Source organism: Triticum dicoccoides, chromosome 1B (assembly GCF_002162155.2).
Source record: "Triticum dicoccoides isolate Atlit2015 ecotype Zavitan chromosome 1B, WEW_v2.0, whole genome shotgun sequence".
Classification (NCBI taxonomy): Eukaryota; Viridiplantae; Streptophyta; class Magnoliopsida; order Poales; family Poaceae; genus Triticum; species Triticum dicoccoides.
This window is the reverse complement of record NC_041381.1, coordinates 64,011,389-64,036,620: the sequence shown is the minus strand read 5'-3', so window position 1 is coordinate 64,036,620 and position 25,232 is coordinate 64,011,389. Positions and strand designations below refer to the sequence as shown.

Here is a 25,232-nt window from a genome sequence, read left to right as displayed (position 1 = left end):
TGTACGAAGATATGAAACATTTTCGACAAAAAATCGCTGTCATTTTGCTCGATTCAGAGCTTAATAAGCTAAAAGGAGGTCCCATATATCATCAACCTGACGATGAAGAAACTTTAGCTAATTCTGATTTCGAGATCCTGGAGAATCCATTGGACGTTATCAAAGACAAACGTCCTGCCACAATCACTATCATACCCACGGACAAACATGAATTACTTGCCGGCCTTTGCAGCTACATCATGTCGATCGATGATGCCGCGTGTCTGAAGTAAGTATCATGTATCAATATTTAATGTGTGGATGTATATTACTGTTCTTCTTACCATCCAATTTATAGGAAGTTATGGGTCCGGAGCTCGACACCTGGTCCAATCGGCTTAAGTCTTAAGAAACTTCAGTCCATACTTAACATGGAGCAACCCATGGACAATGATTGATTCAACACCGCCGTGCGTATGCTGGCATGTGACGAGGGAGTATTGTTCACAGACCCTCCTGTACACTACATGAATCTATGATTTTGTGTACGTTATCGTAACTCTTCATTGTATGTTATCGTAACTCTTCATTCTATCGTAACTCTTTATTCTATGTGTCATTAGTATCAACATGTTGAACCAATATTTCTTTTTTTGCTTAGTCCATGTTTCTAGAGTCAACACGAGGTCAGAAGTTTTGCGAGAAGGAACTATCCAGACGTTGGCAACATTATTTGATAGTTGGCCTGGGATGGACAACGACATCTCATCATGCGACAAGGTAAGTATAGTAATTTGTCCATTGTTATCATGGTTTATTGTTGTTTCTAATAGCTCCACTTGTAGATTTATCTTCCCTATACATCAATCGGCCGATACATCTTGTACGTCATTGATAAAGAGGCACGTCGCCTATATATTATGAATCTCCTATTCAAACATCACAATCGTTAGAGGAAAAGAAGTTAAGGCATGCACTGAAATTAAAGAGTTTTGCAAGGGATTTCAAAGAAGCACTCGAAATAAAGCTGCTTGGTTGGAATTATGATATATCTAAATGGCAACGTTTATTTCCGTTCGGTGTTCCAACGAGTATAGACGGGTAATGGATTCATAATAAAAACTTTTACTTTTTTTCCACTATATTTTTATATTATTAATTTAAAGTTTTGCAGGAATGTGTCTGGCTATTTTGTTTTTCATTTTATGCTCTGGTGGAACGGTAAAAAATTGGTCAAGCCGATTTACGCGGTGAGTATTGTTTGTTACATGTTTTAAGACCTTCGGCGTTTTCCAACGGTATATAGCTTGTGTAAAAATGACTAAAAAGGAGAGCGGCGTTTTGGCTCCTAGGTGCATATGCACCCATTGTCAAAATACACATTTCAAAAAGTTGAAATTTCGGAACAAAAATTCCACGTGTATATCCGGACATTTTATGTGCGTTCACAAGGTTTCGGTGAAAAACAACGTTTTTTGTGGCTTGTGTAAAAAAATAAAGAAATGCCTCGTGAATAGTTAGAATGAAGCATCAGAATTTGTCTTTTTTACACAAGCCACAAAAAACGTCGTTTTTCACTGAAACCTTTTGCACGCACATAAAATGTCTGGATATACACGCGGGATTTTTGTTCCGAATTTTTCAACTTTTCGAAATGTGTATTTCGACAATGGGTGCATATGCACCTAGGAGCCAAAGGCAATTACCGCCAAAAAAAGGCACTAGATAAATGAATTGCTAAGGTATTATATAGAAGGTTATTGTTTGAGTAGGGTGTTTTGGAGCTCGGCCACCATGGAGACCAGTTTTTTTGAAAAATACAAAATTCAAACTTCTCAGTTTCATAAATATATAAAAATATACAGAAGTATATAAGGATGTGATGTGTATGTGTGTAAAATTTCAGGATAAAATACCTTGTAATGTGAGTTATGCAAAACAAATCATGGACTTTGAGGATAAATAGTGCTTGTACTAAAAAGGCGAAGTTTTTTGTTGTGTATGTGTAGTACTCATTTTATCATATTTTGTTGTGAAAATTGACACACTTGTACATCATGCTTCTAATATAGGTGTGTTTTTAAAAAAAAATTAGAAACGTGCAAATATGACTTTTTGATCATCCCAAATTCGGCCTCCATGGAGGCCGAGCTCCATTCAACATTTTCAGTCTTGTTTAGAAACAAAGGAATGAATATGTGTTGTAGTGTGCAAGAAGGCAACGTCCAATTCATCTTGTCACGTCAATAATGTAGTCACAATAATAGTGGTATGTAGCATTTCTCTTCCAAGATGACAAACGATCACAGCGAGAGAGAGAGAGAGATTGCACACAGCACACGTCCATCCATGCTGAAACAACGACCATATTTATTACATCACCAGTTCACCACATGGAGTACAAATCAGGTGCCAACCAACACGACGTACAGCCAACTAAACTCGAGAGACCCCGATTGATTTTCTACTTTATTAGTTCTACCGAGCGGGACACACGAACAAGTAGCGTCGAACGTGGACGCACTGGCGAACGGAACAGAACGAGCTAACGGCACGGATGATCTACAGTAGCATGCATGGGACGTCTCGGCAGGACCGGGCGAGTGGGCGGACTAGCAGGGCCTCTTGCAGAAGCACTTGCGCTGGTAGTGCGGCGCGTGGCACTCGCCGTCGGGGAAGTTCTCCGTGCGGCAGACGGCGGTGCAGTTGCTGCTGCTGAGGCACGCGCCTTTGAAGTTGTGGCTCTGCGACAGGCAGTCCCGCGCCTCCGCCACCTTGACCGTCGTCGTCCCCATCTCTGCATGCACGTCAACCAAAGTACCAAACCACAGTAAGCGTCATGCAGAAAAACTGTTCACGGCTGGCTGGCTGGGAAGAGCGACGTACCTGTGGCGACGAGGAGGAAGAGCAGGAGGAGGGCGGACGCGGTCATGCGACGACAGAGCTCGAGCGCCATCGATCTGCTGATCTTGCTCACCCGAGACGTACTGGACTGAGGAGCTACCCTGCTGCTGCTGCTGCTACTACTACGCGTTCGGGGGGATGTGTTAGCTACTAGCAAAGCGAATGGAGTGGCCTGGACTGACTTGGTAGGGTTTATATAGGCAGACGGCAGATTAGTGTGGGTGTTTAAGTCGTGGGGTTAACAAAGCGTGGTGCCTTCTGGATTCAATTGCTGCTCACCCTCCTCCAGTTGCCACCTCCCCCGATGCCAGCACTTCACCTGCACGGCTGCACCCATCCACATTGTCACCCTCATCCCAGGTCCATTATTTCATTCCATGTCCATGTCGAAACTGGTAGATGGCCATTTCACGGGCTGGATTTCCTTAGGCTGGTCATAGTGGGAGTAACATAGGTAGTAACATAGATGCCACATAAGCAAAAATGGTGATGTGGCAAGTAGTTAATGAGGAGAGAGGCAAATAGAGTACTAACATAATATGTTACCATCACATAACGCTTTCCAATGCATAATGAGTCTACAAAGTAATAAATGAAGGTAACTATGTTACCACACCTATGACACTACCCACTATGAAGGTAGTAACTTAGACTAGTATATGTTACTAGTCTAAGTTACTGTCCACTATGACTAGCCTTACCGATGAATGTTCGTCAAGGTCACATGCGGCTCGTCGGGCAGGCCGAACAGATTATAGCTGGATTACATCAAAACTGGTGGGTGGCCTGGCCATGGAGCGTCCATCAAGGTCGCAAGCAACACTCACGTCACGGGCCTGCTGATCTTCTTTCACCTGAGGAGTATTTAACCAAAAACTAGCACAATTCATGAAACCGTGTCTACAAACTACCACTTTATAAATTTGTGCGGAAAACTATCATTTTTGTTTCAATCTTTGTCTAAAAACTACCAAGTCAGAAAAGTGGCCGATTCCACTCGTTTAAGCGTGATTATGACAGGGCTGGCCCACACGTAAGCATTGACATGATAATAATAGTCAACCCCGCTAGATTGACCGTTTTGACAGATGGGATCCACATGTTCACTGGGACATTTCTACAAACATTTTGTATGCGTAGTGTCGCCGGGCCGGCTGTGGGCGAGCTGCCGCCGCACTACCGAGCAAGCTAGCCGCCGCACTGGCTGGACTCCACGTCGCCGGGCGAGCTCGACGGCGACCGCCGCACTCAAAGCTGGCCTCCGCGCGAGCTTCCATTCCGGGCGAGCTGGCCATGGCTGCGCGCTGGCCTCCGCGACCTGGCCATGGCTACCGCCGCACGAAGTTGGCATTCGCGCCTCCGGCTGAGCTGTCTTGGGTCGTGGCGGTGGACGGGTCCGTGGTCATCTGCGACAACCGCACCATGGCCAAGGCCGGTCTTCCGCCCTTCCCGCCCGGCTGCATGTTCGGCCACGATTTTACATCGAGGAAATTGGAGCTAGCTAGCTCGATTCATCCAAAGCAAAAGTCGATTGGACTATTAGAGCTAGCTAGCTAGCTCAATTCGTCTGCCATTGAAAGCCACCAGAGATCTCCATGGGGAATTTTAGAGGATGATAGGGAATTTTAGAAGAAGAACAAAGTACTGGCGTGTGGCCCCACATGTTAACGGTCAAAGAACTGACGGGTGGGCCCAGCATGTTATGATCACGCTTAAACAATCTGAATTGGCCATTTTTCTGACTTCGTAGTTTTTGGGCAAAGATTAGAACAAAAGTAATAGTTTTCACACAAATTTGTAAAGTGGTAATTTTTTGGCACGGCTTCACGAATTGTGATAGTTTTTTGTTAAATACTCTTACCCGAGACATACTGGAGTGAAGAGCAGGAGGTCTCCTGCTGCTGCTACTTAGCAAAGCGAATGGAGAGTAGAGAATGGACGCGAGTGAGTGTGGGGTTTATATAGGCAGACGGCAGATTAGTGTGTGTGCCGATAATCATACATCCACAGAAAACATCAGAGCGTTTCCCAAACATCGATCCGTATACTGTATAGAACCTCGCGTGGTGCCTTCCGCATTCAATTGCTGGCCACCCCTCCAGCTGCCGCCTCCCCTGATCCTAGCACCTGCACAGGAGCACAGCATCCATTATATTCCACGTTCCCACCCGCACCCAAGTCCATTATTTCATTCCATTTCCATGTCGAAACTGGTGGATGGGGACTCGCCATTTCACGGGCTGGATTTCCTTACCGATGAAGAATGGTCATCAAGGTCACATGCGGCTCGTCAGGCAGGCCGAACAGATTATAGCTGGATTACATCAAAACCGGTGGGTGGCCTGGCCATGGGGGAAAATCAGGGCCGGTCCTGAGATTTTGGGGGCCCGGGGCGAAACTATGATCCGGGGCCCTTCGAGGCCCTTAGTATAAATGCCTAATTAATAATCATCATATGTACGTATAATTTGTATTAAAAAAATAATTAAGTGCATCCAAAATGATTATGCATATTCAGGGCCGGTCCTGAGATTTTGGGGGCCCGGGGCGAAACTATGATCCGGGGCCCTTCGGGGCCCTTAGTATAAATTCCTAATTAATAATCATCATATGTACGTATAATTTGTATTAAAGAAAATAATTAAGTGCATCCAAAATGATTATGCATATCACATAATTTATTACATATTACCTTCAAAATTTTCTCCTAACATTCTGAGATATAAAATCACTAACGACAATATCAATATCAATTTCATCAAGCAAATTTTTCTGGATACATAAAGTTGCCAAGCCATTTAACCTCTCTTGTGACATTGTAGATCTCAAGTAGTTCTTCAACAACTTCAACTTCGAAAAACTTCTTTCAGCTGATGCCATAGTAACAGGCATAGTAAAGAAAATCCGGTATTTAGTGTTTTCTTCTTCCCTTTTAGACCCCCTTTCCACTAATATGTCCCTCGCTTTGTTATCAAGATTACCCTAATTGCTTGGACCATAAATATCCACACTAATTGGTTCCTCATCAACACTAGTAGATCCTGCCGCAGATGAATTAAATATGGACTCATGGTCACTCACATTGCTATCATCCATGTTGACGTCAACATTGCCTTCTGTAGGAGTATGACCATCATCTTCCGGATTGCCATCAGTCTGGTCACCCACAAGAACTATCGCCAACTCGTCTGGATTAGTTGGCGTGCTCGTATCGCTCTTATAATATTTAAAAAGAGATCCGCTCAATGCTTCTTTCTCCTCACCTGCCTCCTTCTTCTTTCTTTCTTTTATGACTTCCAGATGAATACTTTCTACCTGTACTCGACATGACCCTGCTGAAATTGAAAGGAACAATTCACTTTCAAAATTAGCACAAAGCTAATTAAAATATTAGATTAAGTACAAAAGATCATCTAATATAATGAGAATCTGCTAGGGCATGGTATACTACCTTCTTTCTGCAATCTAATCTGGCAACGTGGGTGCAATGATTTGAGCGCCCTAAAAACAATTCCCTGTTAATCTGTTCGATTGATTGAGAAATTGGGAATCAGGATTAGAAAGAAAAGAAATTGGACCAAGATCATGCGAGGGAAGAGAGCGCGCCGAGACATACTTGTTCGGTCGAAGAGATGAGAGATCCTGCTGCTGGCCTGCTGCAGTCGTCACGTCGTTCGTTCGTGAGGAGAGTCGAAGAGATTAGACGAACAGGAACAGCGGAACAGGAAAAAGGCAGGGAACGACCGATCCTAATCTCTTTTTTTTTGAGGAAAGACCGAAGCTAATTCCTAAATTACAGGAAATCAATCCAACGAGGCAACAATTCCTTTTCCTCTCCGATCTGCAGTTCTCCACGACTCCACGTGAGTACGTGCAAACATGGGCCAGGCCCAACGTATTTACTTTCCTAGGCTAGCACGCGAAGCTGAGCGAGGCGCTGATAGAATTTTTCCTGTCGAAGCTTGTATGTATACCTACATACGTATACCTGGGAGGGGGCCCCTGGCTTTTGGGGGCCCGGGGCGGCCGCCCCGTTCGCCCCTCCCTAGGACCGGCCCTGGGGAAAATATCCTGTGATACGGTGCATGGCATGATACCATGCTCCGAGCTTGCATGGTACGTCCGATCTACATGGAGGGCGTGGGATCAGCTCACTTGTGTTTTTACACATACCTCCTTGTATATTTCCATCTTGCCTCCCAGAAAGCTGCGCGTACTTACAAAGTCGTAACACTTCTGCACGTCTCACTTTCTCAGCAACAAGTCTTTGTTCCTGTCCGCTGCCATTCATCAAGATGCAGCCCGCTGGTAGAGCAAAGTATTTTAATCCCGTTAACCTAAAATAGAAAGATAGAAAGACCGAAATTCCCACTAACATTGAACAGTGCACAGTACACTGTTGCTCATACAGTTAGCGGAAAAGTAATCGTACATTGTTAGATCAGGATGTATGGGTTAATCAGCACATGCATGTAGTAATTATATTTGTTCTTAAATAACGAGATAAGTAAGGGGCGGCGGTGTTTTGGCTCCCGGGTGAACAATACCTTTTTTTAATTTTTTGAACAATTTTGAAAAACTTTGTAGATGATCTTGTTGGTGTCGCAAGCATCCTTGAGAATTTTCACGAGGAACGGAGCAGTGGTATTTCGTCGGTGAAAAAAACACAAAATTACGGTGACATTTGGTCTTCGATTTTTTTTTGTGCAGGCGAAAATGCTTATCTGTCAAAATTTGCACGTGGCATTTGTATGGGACAAAGATCACAAAATTTTTTTTTGTCTTAATTCGTTTGACATTTGAAAAAAAAAATTGGGCCCCAGCAGTAAAGACTGGACACAAACTGATCGTTCCAACATGAGCTACTGAAGGATCCTCAAAAAATAAAAAAAATCATGAGCTTACTCAATAATTACAAGCAGAGTAATCTCTTTTCCGTTGCGTTGCTCACTTCTCCCGAAAGCTACATATAGGTTTATTTCTTTTGGAATCAGATGATGTATTTCTAGTGTGATCTAGCTTTTTTACTTCATCCATGTGAATGAAACTGAAATGACCGTCCCACAAAAAAGAGAGGCGATAGTGACATGACGTAAGGCTAAGTTGCAAACCAGCAATTTACAAAAGTTTCAAGGTCTCCCTCGTATATTTAGCAGTGGATTGTGTGGATGTTCAATCCTGTCCCTAGGGCACAGATCAAACGGACCACATCTTCTTGTATCACCGTATCATACTAGTGTTGGTATCACTGGATATGCACTCCTGGCCATGGAGCGTCCATCAAGGTCGCAAGCAACACTCACGGGCCTGCTGTTACTGTATGCAATGAATATAGTGCTGGGTCCTAAAATGGAAAACCGAGCCTGTATGCTACCTGCTGAAATGAATGATTGCCAACATTTTCCCTGCCTGACTAGTCACTCCTTGTGATGAAGGGTATCGTTGGCGAGCAGCTCAACACAAATGAGACTATAACTCGGATAAATCATGAGTAGACATGCAGCCACGCGAGGCTGATATCACACCCGCCCATTGCGTCATGATGCATGCGTATTCATATCACTTGTCAGGTATATGCATTCCTCAGGATGAATTATTTCTAATAGATGATGTATTCCCACCATCAATGAGTGACCGTGGCCCACCAGGCAGACTAGAGCAGCTCACTTATTTGTAGCAGGTGGTTAACGCCAACAAGGACCGCCGGTGTTCATTTTCAGCTGGGTGGCTTGATGGGTTGCAGGCCTGGGTAGCTTGATGGGTGTGCAGGGGCCATTTAAGTTATCTTGGTGTCCAATTAAACCGCTATTGGTTTCACTGAGATATTTATTTCCATGTCTATGGCACGGTAGAGGTGATTAGGGCTCGCGTAGTTAGCGACCGCGCGGAAATAAACATTCCATACTGATGGTGCATACATGCAACCGTTGTAGATACATTATCGGTTGACCATTTTCTGCCTGCGTCCTAGGTGAGCAAGCAGTACGTACTACGTAGTAGATACATACTACTACAATGCATGGCGCAGGGGAAAACATATGGGATAGCAATGCGATGGACTATTGGTACACCGGCAGAGGCTCCCTTTGCAGTGGGGTTCAGCCTCTGTGTCTGGACAAATAGTAAGGCAATGGCCAGCAGATTGGCGAGGCACATGATGGATATGTTCTTAAGCTAAGTTTGATTCTGTTCGAGAAGTGAGAGGTGGCGATGGACCTAGGCGTGCGAAGCTGAAGTATTGTATAAACAGACAGCAATAACGGTCGAGCTAAGAAAACAAAAATCAAACATGATCATAATCACATGAGACCACATGTGCATTTAGTGAACTATTAAGACGTGGTACCCCAACCCAACTGTTCACTAAGTGAACTTTGCTTCTCCCGCTGGAAGCTCTACTAATAGTGTAGTTCATGAGATTTTTTTTCATTAGTTCACCACTCAATCTCTTCAGATGTGTGAATGCACTGAACAATATATCCATCAACGGATCAATGCCTCATCCATAGCAACTAGACTTCAACAATTGAGAGCAGTTGAATACACTGCACATCACTTGCATTTACCATTCATCAAAACATCGCATTATGAGGGTGCATGCATTCACTCCAACTGCCAGACGAGCCATAAAAGACAACGCCATTTAAATAGATGCCTATCCCACCCACCCACGTACTTCGCGTATCATAAACGCGTATCATAAACGTGTATTCATCAAATTAACCCACCGTATCATTTTAGTATTTCTTAATTCACTATATAAGTGCTAATCTCATAGCATAGATGGACAACCCAGATTTCATCCTCGCGTGGAACCATGTCCCAAAAATCCGCGTCGCTATAACTCCGCTTATATAGTCAACAATTGTAGGACCAATGCACTTAATACTAGCACTTTAACCATGGACCTGCCATCCTCAACCTCCACACATCCATCCGAAACAGATATTGGAGTTTGAAAAGGGCCAAAATGGATTTTGTGTTGACAGTAGGGGAGTTGTAGATAATAATTTATGAAGCACAGACTTTTTTATGTTGCAAGTTCCCAACGACCATGAGCTTCAAGTTGTGAAGCCAACCTGCTCCGGCAAGGCAATGAAGTGTGTTCTTCAATGCTAGCTTGGAAGCCCTATGATCGACAGGGAGAGAAATAAAACGAAAGAGAGAAGTAGAGAAGAGGGAGCACATTGCAATACTACAAGAACTAGAGAAGGGTTAGTATGGGTGGGGATGTGAGATGGAGATGGATTTGCGAGAACATGGACACCCGTGGTGTAGGTTACACTTAGGCATCTGTTCCCAATAAATTTGAGATTAAATTCTATCGCCAACCTGGTGGGCCACAGTCACTAATTAACAATGGGAACACAACTCGTCTATATAGGGATACTTCATCCTTAGGCATGCATATACGCAACGAGTAGTATGAATATGAGAGGAACCACATCACAATGGATGGTGAAGATATAACAGGCTTTTATTTTCTTTTATCGCATAAGTAATTGTCATGGTGCTCAAAGCCTCAAGCTTAAGGGAGAAAATAAAAGTCTCGTTCTAAGATCAACGCGACAAAACAATTTGTGTTCATAATCTCCCCAAAAAATAAACTAGCACAAATCTATTGCTATATAATCTATCATATGAGGTGCAGCATCAAGAGCCATACTGAATATAGGGCACTGCTATCTTCGTATTCAATTTACTTAGAAATGTCTCGAGCATAAAATGTGAATAATAGTTATGGTCAGATGGGAAAACTCATCATGTACTAGAAACTACTAAAATATAGACATACATATAGTATCAATTCATCATATTCACCTGAATGAATGACAATAACATACTGTACATTCTTAAACTACATGATGAACATTCTATAGAAAAATTACTATGAGCCTTTTTTAACACATGATGTTTTTTTTTCTAGATAACACGCTGAACCCTTTTAAAATACATGATGATGTTTTATAAAACCCCTATGAACTTTTTTTTGAAGCAAGATGAACATTTTTTTAGTACATGATGAACATATTTGAAATATACTGGAACATTTTTAAAGTACATGATAAACATTTTAATACACGGTAACCATTTTTAATACACAATGGAAATTTTAAATACACGACGAGCATGAAACACAAATATTTCTTAAATTCAAGAGTACCTTTTTCAATAATGATGAAGAAAAATAAGAACCAGGAATAAAGAAAAAAAAAGGAAAGAGTAAAAAAGGAAGAAAAAACAAGGAAACAATGATAAAAAGGAGAAAAAGATAAAACCTGGAGAAAAACTCTAAAATGGGCGACAAACCGATTCCCAAATAAAACCGCATGAAAAGAACCTGTGTGAAAAAGCTTTAAAGGAAAACTGCCCCCTCACAACGTTACTGAGCTGACCCAGGTCAGGAACTCTAGATAAATGAATTGCTAAGGTATTGTAGAAGGTCTTGTTTAGAATAAAAGGAATGAATGTGCGTTGTAGTGTGCAAGAAAGCAGTACTCCCTCCATTTTTGTATACAAGGCCACTATCAAAATTATAATTTGCAGCTATACAAGGCCACTAACACAAATTGATATAAAATTGATGAGGTTTGCCTCGTACTAGCAACGAAAGACATTAATACCTCATGCATGCATGCGGGAGTGAGAAGATTAATTTGAATGCACCGTATTAATCAACCAACAAGGAGTGACAGAGTTGTCTTGTTGTGCGTTGGAGAAATAAATGCACATTAATTAACACGTCAAGCAAGGAGAAAAAGACTAGTTTGCAACATTGGTTTAAGTAGCCATTAATTTCTATCTTGATACCTGTAATATGGGTTTGTGGCCTTGTATACAAAAATGGAGGGAGTAATAAGGATGAGATCTTACTCCAAATAAAGACCATGAAGAGTTACTGGCAGCTTCATTTCCCAGTTTCTTCCTCTGATCAAATGGTCGCATGATCATGTTCTAATTAAACAGCATAGTATCCTGGAAGCCCTCTCATAAACTATGTTGTCCATGTAGCATTCTGTAATGAAATGCCACTAAATTAGAGTCAATATTTGAAATTGTAATTTGGAAACTCCTCACAAATGTGTAATAGAAGAAATACTGATTGGAAAATGATCGTGGAATAAACATAATATTTTGAGCAAATATAGAAGGAAATGCAATTAAAATGAATGTCATAATTCGCTTTGTGTACCATTTTCCTATTTTCTCATGATAAGGGAAAGGTTATCTAAAATAGTCACAAGTCCATCATCGCATGATTGGCAACAAGCACAAAGAATTCCAATTGATTCCCTACTCATGCATGTGAGGGTTTTCGTCTATCAGTAATTAATGGAAACCGGAAGGACATGCATTGATAGCTCAACTATATGATTTTTAAATAATGTGTGCATCTTTCATGGCTTGATATAACGGACTTTTTATTTCTTTTATCGCACAAGTAACTGTCATGGTGCTGTGAAAGAAAATAAAAGTCATGTTCTAAGATCAACGGAACAAGACAAAATTTGCTTATAATCATGCAAAAAATTGTCGGGGCTCATGGCCGGCGAAGATGTCGGACACGGGAAATGGTTTGTCCTAGGCGTGAACAGATTCGTGCTGCCTGCCTTGTGGTGTATGCTAAGCCCTGTGCAATACGACGTGTTTAGAGAGGTGCTTGTAAAAATGAATCGTTTTTTATAAAGCACCGGTACTTACTTGTATATCATAGACGATTACTTAGTCACCTAAAAGAACATCATTGTTTCAGAGAAAATGTTTTGCTTTTTCAAGCAACTCTCTAAAATATCTTACATTGCCTATACTTATAGTTTGATTGGATGGATGTGTATCCATATCCTCCTATTGCCCCCGGACCCCATGCTTTACCAAAATATCTCCATACGGTTAGACTCTGGAGGCTTCTGCAGCCCGAATTGTTCTTCCAAGGAAATGGTGGTCAATGCATGTTTTTTATCGATGTTCGTGCTCAATATTACTCCCTCCGTTCCTTTTTACTCTGTCGGAGTAATGGGCCACGGTTAGGCTAACCCGGGGCCCAGAACCTTTCAAGACATTGGGACAGGCTGCGCCGCCCATGCCGAGTCCCAGGGACGACTCCCAGACAGGCCGAGTCCCAGGGACGACTCCCAGACAGGCAGAGTCCCCGGGACGACTCCCGGATGAGCCGACTCTCAGCTGACGACTTCCAGGTGAGCCGACTCTCAGCTGACGACTTCAAGGGAAGCCGGCTGAGGGTAGGCGGCTCGCGACTACAACCACCCTTTGGCTTCGCCGCGAGGGACAGGGCGGGGAAAGGTCACACCGTGGCCGTCTCTACCCTGCATGCGAAGCACCAGCATGGCAACAATGCGCCGTATCGCTGGAGATCTCCATCGTGGCGTGGCACTGTTGCCATGCCGCCCCTGACCTCAGCCTTAGTGGGCGGCGCACTGTGCCCATGACGCCTGCCTGTACGACCCAAGGATGGCGGGACCGCCTGTCAGTGGGTAGGCAGAAGACGGCAAGAGCGCCCTGAAGACGGACCCGTGGGAGTCGGCCCCCTGGAGTCGGCCGGCCCCTCCCACGGGCCCCGCGCGCATTAATCAGACAAGATGGGGAATGGCGACAGTGAACGCCCGCCAGACGGCGGCACTGTTGCCATGACCTCATGACCAAGCTGGCGTCATCAGAAGCACCGCTACAGTACCAGGCCTGTCCGCGGGGCCCACCAGTCGGCGGGCCCCAGTAGTCGGCAGAGAAGACGACGGCCTGAGAGATAGACGGCTGGGACCCGCGCCCAGCCAGATTACCATTGTACCCCTGGGGAGTAGGCCTATATAAACCCCCAGGAAGCCCATGCAAAGGGTTCGGACCCAGATAACACTAGACCCCAGAATATAGGAAGGAGAGAGCTGGCCTTGCCCTCTTTTACCTCCAGAAACAGCTCCAGGAGCACCATTGTACTCACTTGGCCATAGTGACCATGCGGAGACCCCGCAGAGCAGCAGTAGGGGTGTTATCTCCACGGAGAGCCCTGAAGCTGGGTAAGATCCGCCGGCGTGCATGTCTTCGCCTCATCCCGCTTCCGGGCACCGGCGACGTTCTACTCGCCCCTACCATGATAAGCCACCTTTGGCATATGTCATACCCAACCCCTGACATTTGGCGCCCACCGTGGGGCAAGGTGCACCGTCGTCCGGAGACCTGCTCTCGACGGGAACCGCTTTTCTCCCTGGCGAGCACAGCTAGCCCGGCACGCCAGATGGAGTTTGTGCCGACGCGCTGCACGGCGCTGAGATCGCCTGCGCGGCCAGCTGCCTTGCCGAGCTTATCGGCGAGGTTCACCTCTCTGATGAGCCTGCGTCCGATCCAGGCACGAGCGGCCCCGAGAGCCTCCTTGCGGGTCTCCTCGACCAACTCCACGTGGCCGGCGAGCCTGCCGTGGACCTGGAGTCCGTAGGATCCACTGACCCGATGCTGGTCGACTCCGACACCGCGTCGCTCGACGTGTTCCCCACCAATGTGGTGGTCTACGACGAGCCGCTCCCTTGTGCGGAAAGCGGGGGAAGCACCGTCACGGAGGTCCTCGTCCTAGATCACGGCGAGTGTTCCAGCGAGGGAGCGCACGACCCGCTGGACGCAGCTTTGCGAGACCTCACCGTGCCGATTCCGGGAGATGCTGATGCCGAGACGCTGGAGGCGCGCTGCCTCGAGCTTATCGAGGGCGCGAACAAGCTGGCAAGCATGAGACGCTTGTCAGAAGCCTACCAACGCAAGATGGATCGCACCGTGGGCGGCTCGCCGGCTCTGACTGGGCCTAGCCGCCTAGGCGCGGTCCGGCAGCGCGGCGTGGCCATCGCCAATCTGTTCGGGGCCGATCGCCCTGTGTATGCCACGCCTGCGGAGAACATCCGCGCCGCCCAGGCGGCATCGGATGAGCTCGACAACTTCGAGGGCGAAGAGCGCCGCCTGATGACGGAGCGAGTTCAGCAGCTCCTCGACGCGGCTGCCGCGCAGAACAAAGCCGGCTGCCGCACGGAGGCGCCGCGGCGACAAAACGACGACCCGCCACCCCGCCGAGATCAAGGCACGACGTCTCGGACGCCGATTGGTGGGGTCCGTGGAAGAAAAGACAAGGAGCCGGCTGTCAGCCACAGTCGGACTCGCATCACCATCGAGCGCGACCAAGACGGCCGCCCCAAAGCGGTGGAGCGGCGGGACGACTATCTGCCTCCCCCTCCTCGAAGAGAAAGGCGAGTCTCCCCGCCGCCCGTAGAACATCCAACTCTCGGCGACCTCCTCGGCCGCCGAGAGGGAGTCGGAGAGAATGATGCCCGCCACCGGATCGACCGGCTCCATCGATCCCTGACGCTAGAAGAAGAGAACGAGCTGGGTCCCCCCTGTTTCGGACCCCGCATCCGAGATGAGCCTTTTCCCAAAGGGTTCACGGTCCCTCGAGACACGCCCAAATACACCGGCACCGTGAAGCCGGAGGATTGGCTGATTGACTACTCCACAGCCGTCAATATAGCAAACGGCAACAAGCGTGTTGTCGTGAGGTATGTTCCGCTCATGCTCCAGGGCACGACCCGGACATGGTTGAACAGTTTGAAGCCCCGCAGCATCAATAGCTGGGTCGACTTCACCGAGGCTTTCGTCTGCAACTTCACGAGCACGTACAAGCGACCTCCCAAGCCTCGCCAACTCTCCTTGTGCGTGCAAGGCCCCAACGAGTCCACTCGCGATTACCTCACGCGCTGGGCCGAGCTTCGGAACTCCTGCGAGGGCGTGCACGAGGTGCAGGCTATCGAGTACTTTACTGCCGGGTGCAGGGAAGGCACCCTCCTCAAGCACAAACTCCTATGCGATGAGCCAGAGACCCTCGATGAGCTGCTGATCACAACAGACAAGTACGCCACGGCCGGCTCCTCCATGAAGGCGGAGATTCAAGTCAGCTAGACTGGCAAAGTCGCCCCTCAGGATCCAAGAACTCCGGCTGGGGACACCAGTCGGCGGCAACAACAGAACGACCACAAGCGCAAGACCCCGCAGCCGGCTTCCAACAGCCGGCAAGTGGCGACAGTCGAAGACCAACGGCCGGAGGGGCCGCCTCCGACGAAGCGGCAGAAAGGCGGCAAGTCCAACTGGTTGCCGGCCTTCTCCTACGAGCAGACCCTGGACGGCCCTTGCGAGTTCCACAGCGGCGCGAAGCCGTCGAACCACAACACCCGGAAATGCCACTGGCTGACCAGAATCGCCAAGGAAGATGACCTACTCCCTCCCCCGCCTGCTGGGCCTCCTCCTCCACCACCGCCCCAGCAGCCGGCTGTCAGGCCAGTCGGTGCGATACAAGACGAGTTCCCTGATGAGCACGGAGCCTATGTAGTGTTCACCAGTGTGGCTGACGATCGAGGCAGCAGGCGCCAGCAGCAACAAGAGGTGAACGCGGTCGCATCAAGCACTCCAGAGTTCATGCACTGGTCCAAAAGGCCCATCAACTGGAGTAGAGCCGATCACCCAGAGGTCATGCCGAGTCCAGGCTCCAATGCCCTGGTCTTAGGCGCCACACTCGCCACAGATAGGCGGGCCGCGCGTTTCTCGTGAGTACTGATAGACGGAGGCAGCAGTATCAACATCCTGTACAAGGATACGATGGAGAAGTTAGGAATCAAGCGAAGACAGTTTCAGAGCAGCCGGACTGTGTTCCACGGCATTGTTCCCGACCTTTCCTGCTCACCAATCGGCAAGATCCTGATAGACGTCCTCTTTGGGGACAAAGATCATTTCCGCCGAGAGCCAATTTGGTTTGAAGTGGTGGACCTTGAAAGCGCATACCATGCGTTGCTTGGCCGACCTGCTTTGGCCAAGTTCATGGCAGTCCGCCACTACGCCTACCTCAAGATGAAGATGCCGAGTTCCAAGGGAATTTTGACCGTGGCCGGCGATTACAGAAGGTCGTCCGCTTGCGCGGCCGAAAGCAGTCGGTTGGCCGAGTCCTTGGTGATCGCGACCGAGAAGCGACTTCTTGATCGGGTTGTGGCGATGGCCAGCAATCAGCCCGAGATGTCGCCCGACCCCAAGGAGTCGGAGGCAGAAGGATCATTCAAGCCGGCCGGAGAAACGAAGAAGATACCTTTGGACCCAGAGCACCCAGAGAGGTACGCTGTCATGGGTACAAACCTTGACAGCAAATAGGAAGGCGAGCTCATCGATTTCCTCCGTGAGAATCGAGACATCTTTGCATGGTCCCCCAAGGACATGCCGGGTGTACCGACGGAATTCGCCGAGCACAAATTACATGTCCGGTCTGATGTGAAGCCCGTCAGGCAGCCCTGGCGCCGCCTGTCAGAAGATAAGAGGAGAGTTGTTGGAGAAGAGATAGCTCGGCTCCTGGCTGCTGGCTTCATTATGGAAGTGTTTTTTCCAGAGTGGCTAGCAAACCCAGTGTTGGTGCTGAAGAAGAACAAGCAGTGGCGAATGTGTATCGACTATACAAGCCTCAATAAAGCCTGCCCCAAGGACCCATTTGCTCTGCCGAGAATTGATCAGGTGATAGACTCCACAGCCGGATGTGAGCTATTGAGTTTCTTAGATGCATATTCTGGATATCACCAAATCAAGCTGAACCCGGCTGACAGACTGAAGCCCGCCTTCATCACGCCGTTTGGTGCCTTCTGCTACCTGACCATGACGTTCGGCTTGAGGAACACCAGCGCCACCTTTCAGCGTTGCATGCAGAAGTGCCTCCTCAAGAAACTCGGCAGAAACGCCCACGTCTACGTGGATGACGTGGTGGTGAAGACGGAAAAACGTGGAACTCTGTTGGAAGACCTCAAGGAAACCTTTGAAAACCTGCACCGATTCCAGATCAAGCTCAACCCCGAGAAGTGCGTCTTCAGAGTACCAGCCGGCCAGCTCCTTGGTTTCCTGGTCTCTGAACGCGGCATAGAGTGCAACCCTGTGAAGATCAAGGCCATCGAGAGAATGGAAGCACCCAAACGACTGTTAGATGTGCAAAAGTTCACCGGCTGTTTGGCGTCCATCAGCCGATTCATCAATCGGCTGGGCGAGAAGGCTCTCCCCTTATATCAGCTCATGAAGAAGACAACCTTTTTTGAATGGACCCCCAAGGCGGACGAGGCTTTTCTCCAACTGAAGAAAATGTTGACTACTCCCCCTGTGCTGGCGGCTCCGACTCCCAAAGAGCCCATGCTCCTATACATTGCCGCCACCAGCCGGGTAGTCAGCACGGTCATTGTAGTCGAGCGCAAGGAGGAAGGCAAGGCGCTACCTGTCCAGAGACCGGTATATTACCTGAGCGAGGTACTGTCGGCCTCCAAGAAGAACTACCCCCACTACCAGAAGATGTGCTACGGCGTGCATTTTGCCGCCAAGAAATTGAAGCCTTACTTCTAGGAGCATCCAATCACTATGGTCTGCACAGCCCCACTAGCTGAGATCATCGGAAGCCGAGATGCTTTTGGTCGAGTGGCCAAATGGGCCATCGACCTGGCCTCCTACACCATCTACTACGAGCCCCGCACCGCCATCAAGTCGCAAGCACTGGCTGACTTCCTCGTCGATTGGGCCGAGACCCAGTATCTGCCACCAGCGCCCGACTCCACCCATTGGCGGATGCACTTCGATGGCTCCAAGATGCACACCGGCTTGGGAGCCGGCATCGTCCTCACTTCCCCCAAGGGAGACAAGCTCAGATATGTGCTGCAGATCCATTTCGCCGCCTCCAACAACGTGGCCGAGGACGAGGCGCTCATCCACGGGCTCCGGCTTGCCAAAGAACTCGGCATTCGCCGGATCCTGTGTTATGGCGACTCTGACTTGGTGGTCCAGCAATCATCTGGCGATTGGGACGCCAAGGACGCAAACATGGCGAGCTACCGCTTGCTTGTGCAGCTACTCAGCGGATACTTCGAGGGGTGCGAGTTCCTCCACGTGCCAAGGAACGACAACGACCAAGCAGAGCCTTGGCACGAATCGGCTCCACCCGCCAAGCAATACCATCCGGCATCGCCCTTCGGTGCCTCCTCAAGCCGTCTATCAAGTCTTCACCAGAATCAGACTCGATCTCTGTGCTGGCTCCACCCGAAGAAGTCGGATCCGACTCCAAGAAAGCTGCAGTCAAAGCCGGCCCAGGGACTTCAGAACCCGGCCCGGGGACTGCGGTGACCAGGCCAAAGACTCCAGAACTCGGCCAGGGGACTGCTCTAGTCGGCCCGGGGACTTCGTCAAGTCAGCAAGCGGCTGCGGATTCCAACCCGCCGCCTTCCAGCCTAGCCGCCCTTGTCCAAGTCGCAATAGTGGCAATTGAGGAAATAACAGTACCCTCATGGGCCCACCCCATCCTCAAGTTCCTAGTAAACAGAGAGCTACCAACTGATGAAATCTTGGCTCGGCAAGTGCAATGCCGAGCAGCAGCCTACACCATAGTCAACAAAGAGCTGGTCAGGCGCAGTGTCACTAGGGTCTACCAGCGCTGCGTCGAGCCAGAGCAAGGCCAAGCAATACTCAGAGACATTCATGAGGGCGAGTGCGGCCATCATGCGGCCTCGAGGGCACTCGTCGGCAAAGCTTTCCGACACGGTTTCTTCTGGCCAACTGCCCTAGAAGAGGCCAAAGAGTTAGTCCAAAAGTGCAAGGGGTGCCAGATGTTCCGCTCCAAGCCACATCAGCCGGCTTCCGCACTCAAGACTATCCCCATTGCCTGGCCCTTTGCGGTTTGGGGCCTGGACATGGTGGGACCATTCAAAACAGCACGAGGCGGCCTAACTCACTTACTTGTCACGGTGGACAAGTTCACCAAATGGATAGAAGTGAAACCCATCAAGAAGTTGAATGGTCCGACTGCAGTGACTTTCATCGCCGACATCACGACTCGGTACGACATCCCACACAACATCATCACCGACAATGGCACAAATTTTGCCAAAGGCGCCTTGGACCGTTTCTGCGCGACTCAGGGCATCCGACTGGACTTAGCGTCCATTGCCCATACGCAGTCAAACGGCCAGGTAGAGCGAGCAAATGGCCTCATCCTGTCCGGCATAAAGCCTCGACTGATCAAACCACTAGAGCGTTCGGCAGGCTGTTGGCTTGACGAATTGCCAGCCGTCCTCTGGAGTCTGCGCACGACTCCAAACAAGTCAACCGGCTTCACACCCTTCTTCCTCGTCTGCGGTGCCGAAGCCGTCATCCCGACAGACATAGAGTTCGACTCCCCCCGAGTCACCATGTACACCGAGGAAGAAGCAGAAGAAGAACGTCAAGACGGCGTCGATCTGCTGCAAGAGGGCCGGTTGTTGGCACTCAGCCGGTCCAGCATCTACCAGCAGAGTCTGCGCTGATACTACAACAGGAAGGTCAGGCCAAGATCTTTCCAAGAGGGCGACCTTGTGCTCCGACTGATCCAGCGAACAGCCGGTCAGCACAAGCTGTCGGCACCTTGGGAAGGCCCATTCATTATCAGCAGGGTGCTGGGAAACGACTCCTACTACCTGATCGACGCTCAGAAACCCCGAGCACGCAAGAGGGACGACTCCGGCAGAGAGACAGAACGCCCGTGGAGTGCAAATCTTCTAGGAAGATTTTACAGTTGATGCAGTATGTATCACGCTACCCTTTTGTATTAAAGTACCAAGACTTTGGGCCCCCCGAGACGAGCTCGGGGACTGCCCTTTTTGTTATCTGTATGATAAGAATTATGCCTTCGAGTATATTACTCTTTGATTAATGCCACTTGGCACCGGGCTCGACTAGTCGGCCCGGGGACTCGCCGCCTTGTGCTATGAGGTGCTTCCCGCAGTCACACAAGTAGTATGTGGTGCCTAAGCCGTCTCCTGTCCAAAGCCGCAGCTCGCAGAGCGACTGTGTGGTTGGCAGGAGTGAGGAAGAACGGGCGCCCATACGAAAAATGGCTAAGGAACCAGGGCACAAACATAGCCTAAGACGGCCTCCAGCATCTTTTAAGCAAAAGCCGACTCATGAGTAGTCGGCTTGCCGCTTTCTACTAGCCTCTATTAAGGAAAGCCGACTCTTTAGTAGTCGGCTTGCCGCTTTCTATCCAACTTGTTAAAAAGACTCTAAAATGGCCGAGTACTTGCCTTCCTAAAGTACCCAAGCATTTGATCCAGCGGCATTCCGCAGAGCGGTTGTCTGTCTGGCAAGGCGGCAACTAAGGGAAGGCGGCAAAGGGAAAAGCCTAAAGAGCAATGAGCAAGGAAAGATAGAACTCGGATAAATATTTACATAGGCCCTTGGCCGAATCTTCAAGCAGAAGTTCAAGATACACCCCGCGGGTGGAATTGTTTGAATTTAACAAAGTTTCTCAAAAGACTACTAAGGCAGATAAAGCAAAGGCAAAGACGGCAACCTAGGAGGCGGCATCCGGGTTCGGAGGGTCGGAGGAGATGGCGGTGTCAGGCGCCGGGGCGGCCGGCTGGGCAGTCTCGGTTTGACCGCCTCCGGCGTCAGTCGCCTTCTCCAGACGTGGCTCGTTGCTGGAGGCGCGGTCGAGCTGAGGCTGGTCGCCCGCTCCGTCTTCTAGCGCCTCCATCTCGCCTTCGTCCTCCGCCTCGTCTTCCTCCTCGGTGCTGGAGCCAATCACCTCTGCCGAGTCCTCATCGTAGTCCGGGTTCATCCCGAACCACTCCGGCGGCACCTCCTCGCCGCCTGCAGCCCGCTCGGGGACGAAGACGCTGGTATCTGTGTAGTCGGCAATCACCACCGCACGCTCGACGAGGGCGCCCTCCACAGCCACCAGCTCCGCCTAGGCCTCTGACTAGAACGCGGCCAGCCGGTCCAGGTCCAGCCCCGGATACCACACCTTGACAAATTCCAATGCTCGGCGCGCTCCGGCCCGAGTCGAGGAACCCTTCCAGGCTTCAAGACGACCAACTGCGACCTCCAGCCAGTCGGCGGTCCGACTGACAGTGCGCAAAACCGGCGCGTCTGGCCACAGAGCGGCAACCGCCTGGGCGCCAGCACGCTGAAGCCGGCGCATCAACCGATGGGCCGGCCGAAGACGGGCCTCGATGCTCAGAAGCTGCTCGTCGATGGTCAGGGGGCGTTAGCAGCGATCTCCGCGCCATCTGCCCTCCGTGCCTCGCGATCAGCCTCGATGGCCTGTGTGACTGCCTGCGAGTGGCCAGGGAAGAAGTCTGCCAAGACAAAAAAGAAACAAGTTAGAGTCAAAAGTCGGCCCGACCCACAGTCGGCGGCTCAAAGAAAACCAAGAAACTCACCATCGACGATGGTCTCGATCTCATGGAAGCCGGAAATAAGCTGCGCCTCCTTGTCGGTCCAGGAGGAGCGCTCGCTCTCAAACTCGGCCAGGAGCGTAGCCTCTTTCCTATCTGCCTCCTCATGCGCCTTCTTGAGCAGCTCCTTCTGCTCCTCCAGTTGTGCAGCCAGTAGATCGCGCTCCGCAACAAGCTTGCTGCACTCCTCCCCCTTGGCGCGCAAGGCGGTGTTGGCCTCGCCCAGCTGCTGCTGAAGAGTGGCGTTGGCCCCTGAAGAAGAAAAAAAGGAAAAGACGATAAGTCGTCAACAAAGAAAGTCGCTGAGAAGATTCGGCCCGACTGCTCAGCAGTCAGCCCGAATCTCGGGGACTACAGCCCGCGGGTGCGCCAGCGCGCCCCCGCGAAAAAGAAGAAGGACTCACTCCGGCTCTTCGACAAGTCGGCGGTCCGCTTGCCCAGCTCCTCAACATTGCGGTTAAAGGCAGTAGCACGGAGGTTATGATACTCCTGTAATAAGCATTTCAGGCAAAGTTCAATATTCGGAACTCGCCAGAGGGAGTTCCGAGCCGCCTGCTCAGCAGCCGGCCCGAAACTCGGTGACTACACCCAGTGGGTGCGCTGGCGCGCCCCCACAGAGAAGAACAAGAAAAACAAGAATCAAAGAGGAAGGCATACTCGGACGGCCGATCGCGCTGCCAGATGCGCCCTGGTGCAGTTTTGGAGGGCGTCGCCTTCAGCTCGCAGCTTTGCCTGGACGTCCAGAAGCGCCTGGTTCAGCGGACCTGTGCCGCCTCCGTGCAACCACCCAATGGGTGCGGCGCTCGTCGCCTCGGCGTCTGGGATTGCCGAGCTGGCGGCGCCGGTCTCCAGGGGTCGCGGCGCCGAGGTCGCCCTCTCAAGGCGGCGGTGCACTGGCGAGGCAACTTGGAGAAGCAGCCTCGCCTCGGACTCGTCCGCGGTCGGTGGCACCAGCGGGCTCGCCGGCTGTTTTCCGTGCGCACTCCCAGACGGCGGCGGAGGCGGCGGTGGCGGCACGAGCGTGTCCGACATGGAGGCCTCGCCGCTTTCCTTCTCCATGTTGGGGTTCTCGGCGCCGGCTTCTGTAGTCTGCCCCGTGAACTCCGAGGGCGGCGGCGCGGAGGACAGCGGGATGACGAACAACGCCGATTGGCGGTGTGCGGCCACCTCGGCTTGCTGCCTTGCTGCAATGGCGGCTTCGGCCTCTTCCAGTTTTTTCTGGGCGAAGGCCGCCGCCTTCTCAGCCTCCGCCTTCTCCAGGCGGTCGGCCTCATCCTCGTCGCGCTTCTCCCTCGTGTTTCGCTCCGTCGCCTCCCGGAGGTCGGCGGCGGGGTCAACCCGCCGAGTGTTGGCGGACGTCTCCACCGACCCCATGACGGAGGGGGCGGCGACCCTCTCAAGGGTAAGAGGAGCCCTGAAGCAAGGAGGGGGTGTAAAAAACTCGGACAAAATTTACCAAAGGAAAATAAGGCGAAGACAGAGGCGCTTACGCAAAGACCAGTGGCGGCCTTTTCACTTCCTTGCGGAAACGATTGGCCTTCGCAGCCGCCTCCTCCCGTTTGGTCGCGGCGGCTGCCCCCTTGAACTTCTTCGGCTTGCCGCCGAGTGAACTCGGCCCGACGTGGCGCCTCTTCGCGTCGCCTTGGCCGGCGGAGGAACTCGCACCCGGCGGGCCAACCCTTGACTGGCGGCGCGGGACGACTTCCCCTTCGGCATCGTCTTCAGACCAGTCGGCGAAGGTGGCCGAGGGCCTGAAGCCGCTTCCCGTTCCCCCGCCTCTGCCTTCGGCGTCGGCCTCCATCACTGCCGCCCCCAAGTCGGGGTCATCGACGTCGCTCTCCGTTCGGTCAGGGACGAATTCACGGGGTGGTCTTTCGATGCCGGATGCAGGCTGAATGAGGGGATTCTGACTCAGTGAAACCAAAAAGATCAGAAGTCGGACTCGGCTACAAAGGAAACAGAGCAACAAGAGATGCGACTTACCGCCGGAGGAGGGTTGGCGCGGGAGTACGGCTCCTTGCCGAACTGCTAGTCCGCCGCGAGCTCGCAGTTTGAGATGTGGTTCACCATGTTCGCCACTTCCGCGTGGGGCATTTCCCTGGTGCACATCCGGCTCGGGTCCCGGTGGTCGCTCATCTGACTAATTAGATGAGGCCGGCCTTGGAGAGGGAGGACTCGGCGCGCCACGAAGGCGGCCAGCAAGTCGGCTCCAACCAAGCCCTCTGACTACGTCAGAACTCGGAGTCGCGCCACGGCGGCGGCTCCGGCGGGAGTCAGCGTCTTGACTCGGTGGGACCAGCTGGGGAGCCTCCCAGCCGACACGCCGGCTTCGTAGGGCGGCAGATTGACCCAGTCACCGTCCGGAGCGACGTTCTTCACGTAGAAATAAGACCGCTGCCACATCTTCACCGACTTGATCAGTGGGATGGAGGGAAACGGATTGTCGGCCGTCGTTCGCCGCATCGCGATGAAGGCGCTGCACTGGGCCGGCACGCCGGCGACGTGCGTGCCGAGCTTGGATTGGAAGAATTCGCCCCACAGCTCGATGGTGGGGAGAACGCCGAGGAAGCCTTCGTAGAGGGTGGCGAAGGCGGCCAGCAGCAGCACCGTGTTCGGCGTGAGGTGGTGCGGCTGGAGCCCGTGGAACTCCAAGAATGAGCGAAAGAAGCCGCTCGTTGGCAGCCCCAGGCCGCGCATGAGGTGCGAGCGGAAAATGACCTGCTCGCCCTTCTCCGGCGCCAACAATATCTCCTTCGCTGGCGCGGCGCGGGCTCGCACGAGGTTTGCACCGGGGAGGCGGCGCGTATTGTGAAGAAACTCGATGAGGTCGTCGTCCACGTCGGAGCCGTCCCACACGCCGGAGCGCACGGCAGGAGCCGCAGCGGTGGAGGAAGAGCTCATCGTGGCAGGTGCGGCGTGGTTCGGCACGACGGCGACAAGAAGGAGACAGGAAGCAGAGGAGGCAGGAGGAGGCGGGGGAGCGGGGAAGATGGGCGCGCGTGCTTCGCCGCTCCTCTCCCCCCGCCTACTTATAGCCTCATAGGCTGAGAAGCCGATGGGGCGGGCATGGGATTAACTGCGCACGAGACC

The 25,232-nt window shown here is 51.0% G+C and overlaps 1 protein-coding gene across 1 annotated transcript; it reads right to left on the bottom strand.

Annotated features, from left to right (window-relative positions):
* Nucleotides 1-2,332: 2,332 nt before the first annotated feature.
* On the bottom strand, nucleotides 2,333-3,024 carry LOC119301351 (defensin-like protein CAL1). Its single transcript, XM_037578311.1, has 2 exons — nucleotides 2,866-3,024; nucleotides 2,333-2,776 (listed from the first exon to the last, which is right to left on the bottom strand). The coding sequence occupies exons 1-2, from the start codon at nucleotides 2,933-2,935 to the stop codon at nucleotides 2,592-2,594; spliced, it is 255 nt and encodes an 84-aa protein (XP_037434208.1). The 5' UTR covers nucleotides 2,936-3,024; the 3' UTR covers nucleotides 2,333-2,591.
* Nucleotides 3,025-25,232: the final 22,208 nt, after the last annotated feature.

Excerpts from the sequence above, each read along its gene's own strand:
- LOC119301351 (XM_037578311.1), bottom strand. The coding sequence starts at position 2,935 with ATGGCGCTCGAGCTCTGTCGTCGCATGACCGCGTCCGCCCTCCTCCTG. Across the intron at positions 2,777-2,865 it reads CTTCCTCCTCGTCGCCACAG|AGATGGGGACGACGACGGTC; the intron begins GTACGTCGCTCT and ends ACGTGCATGCAG.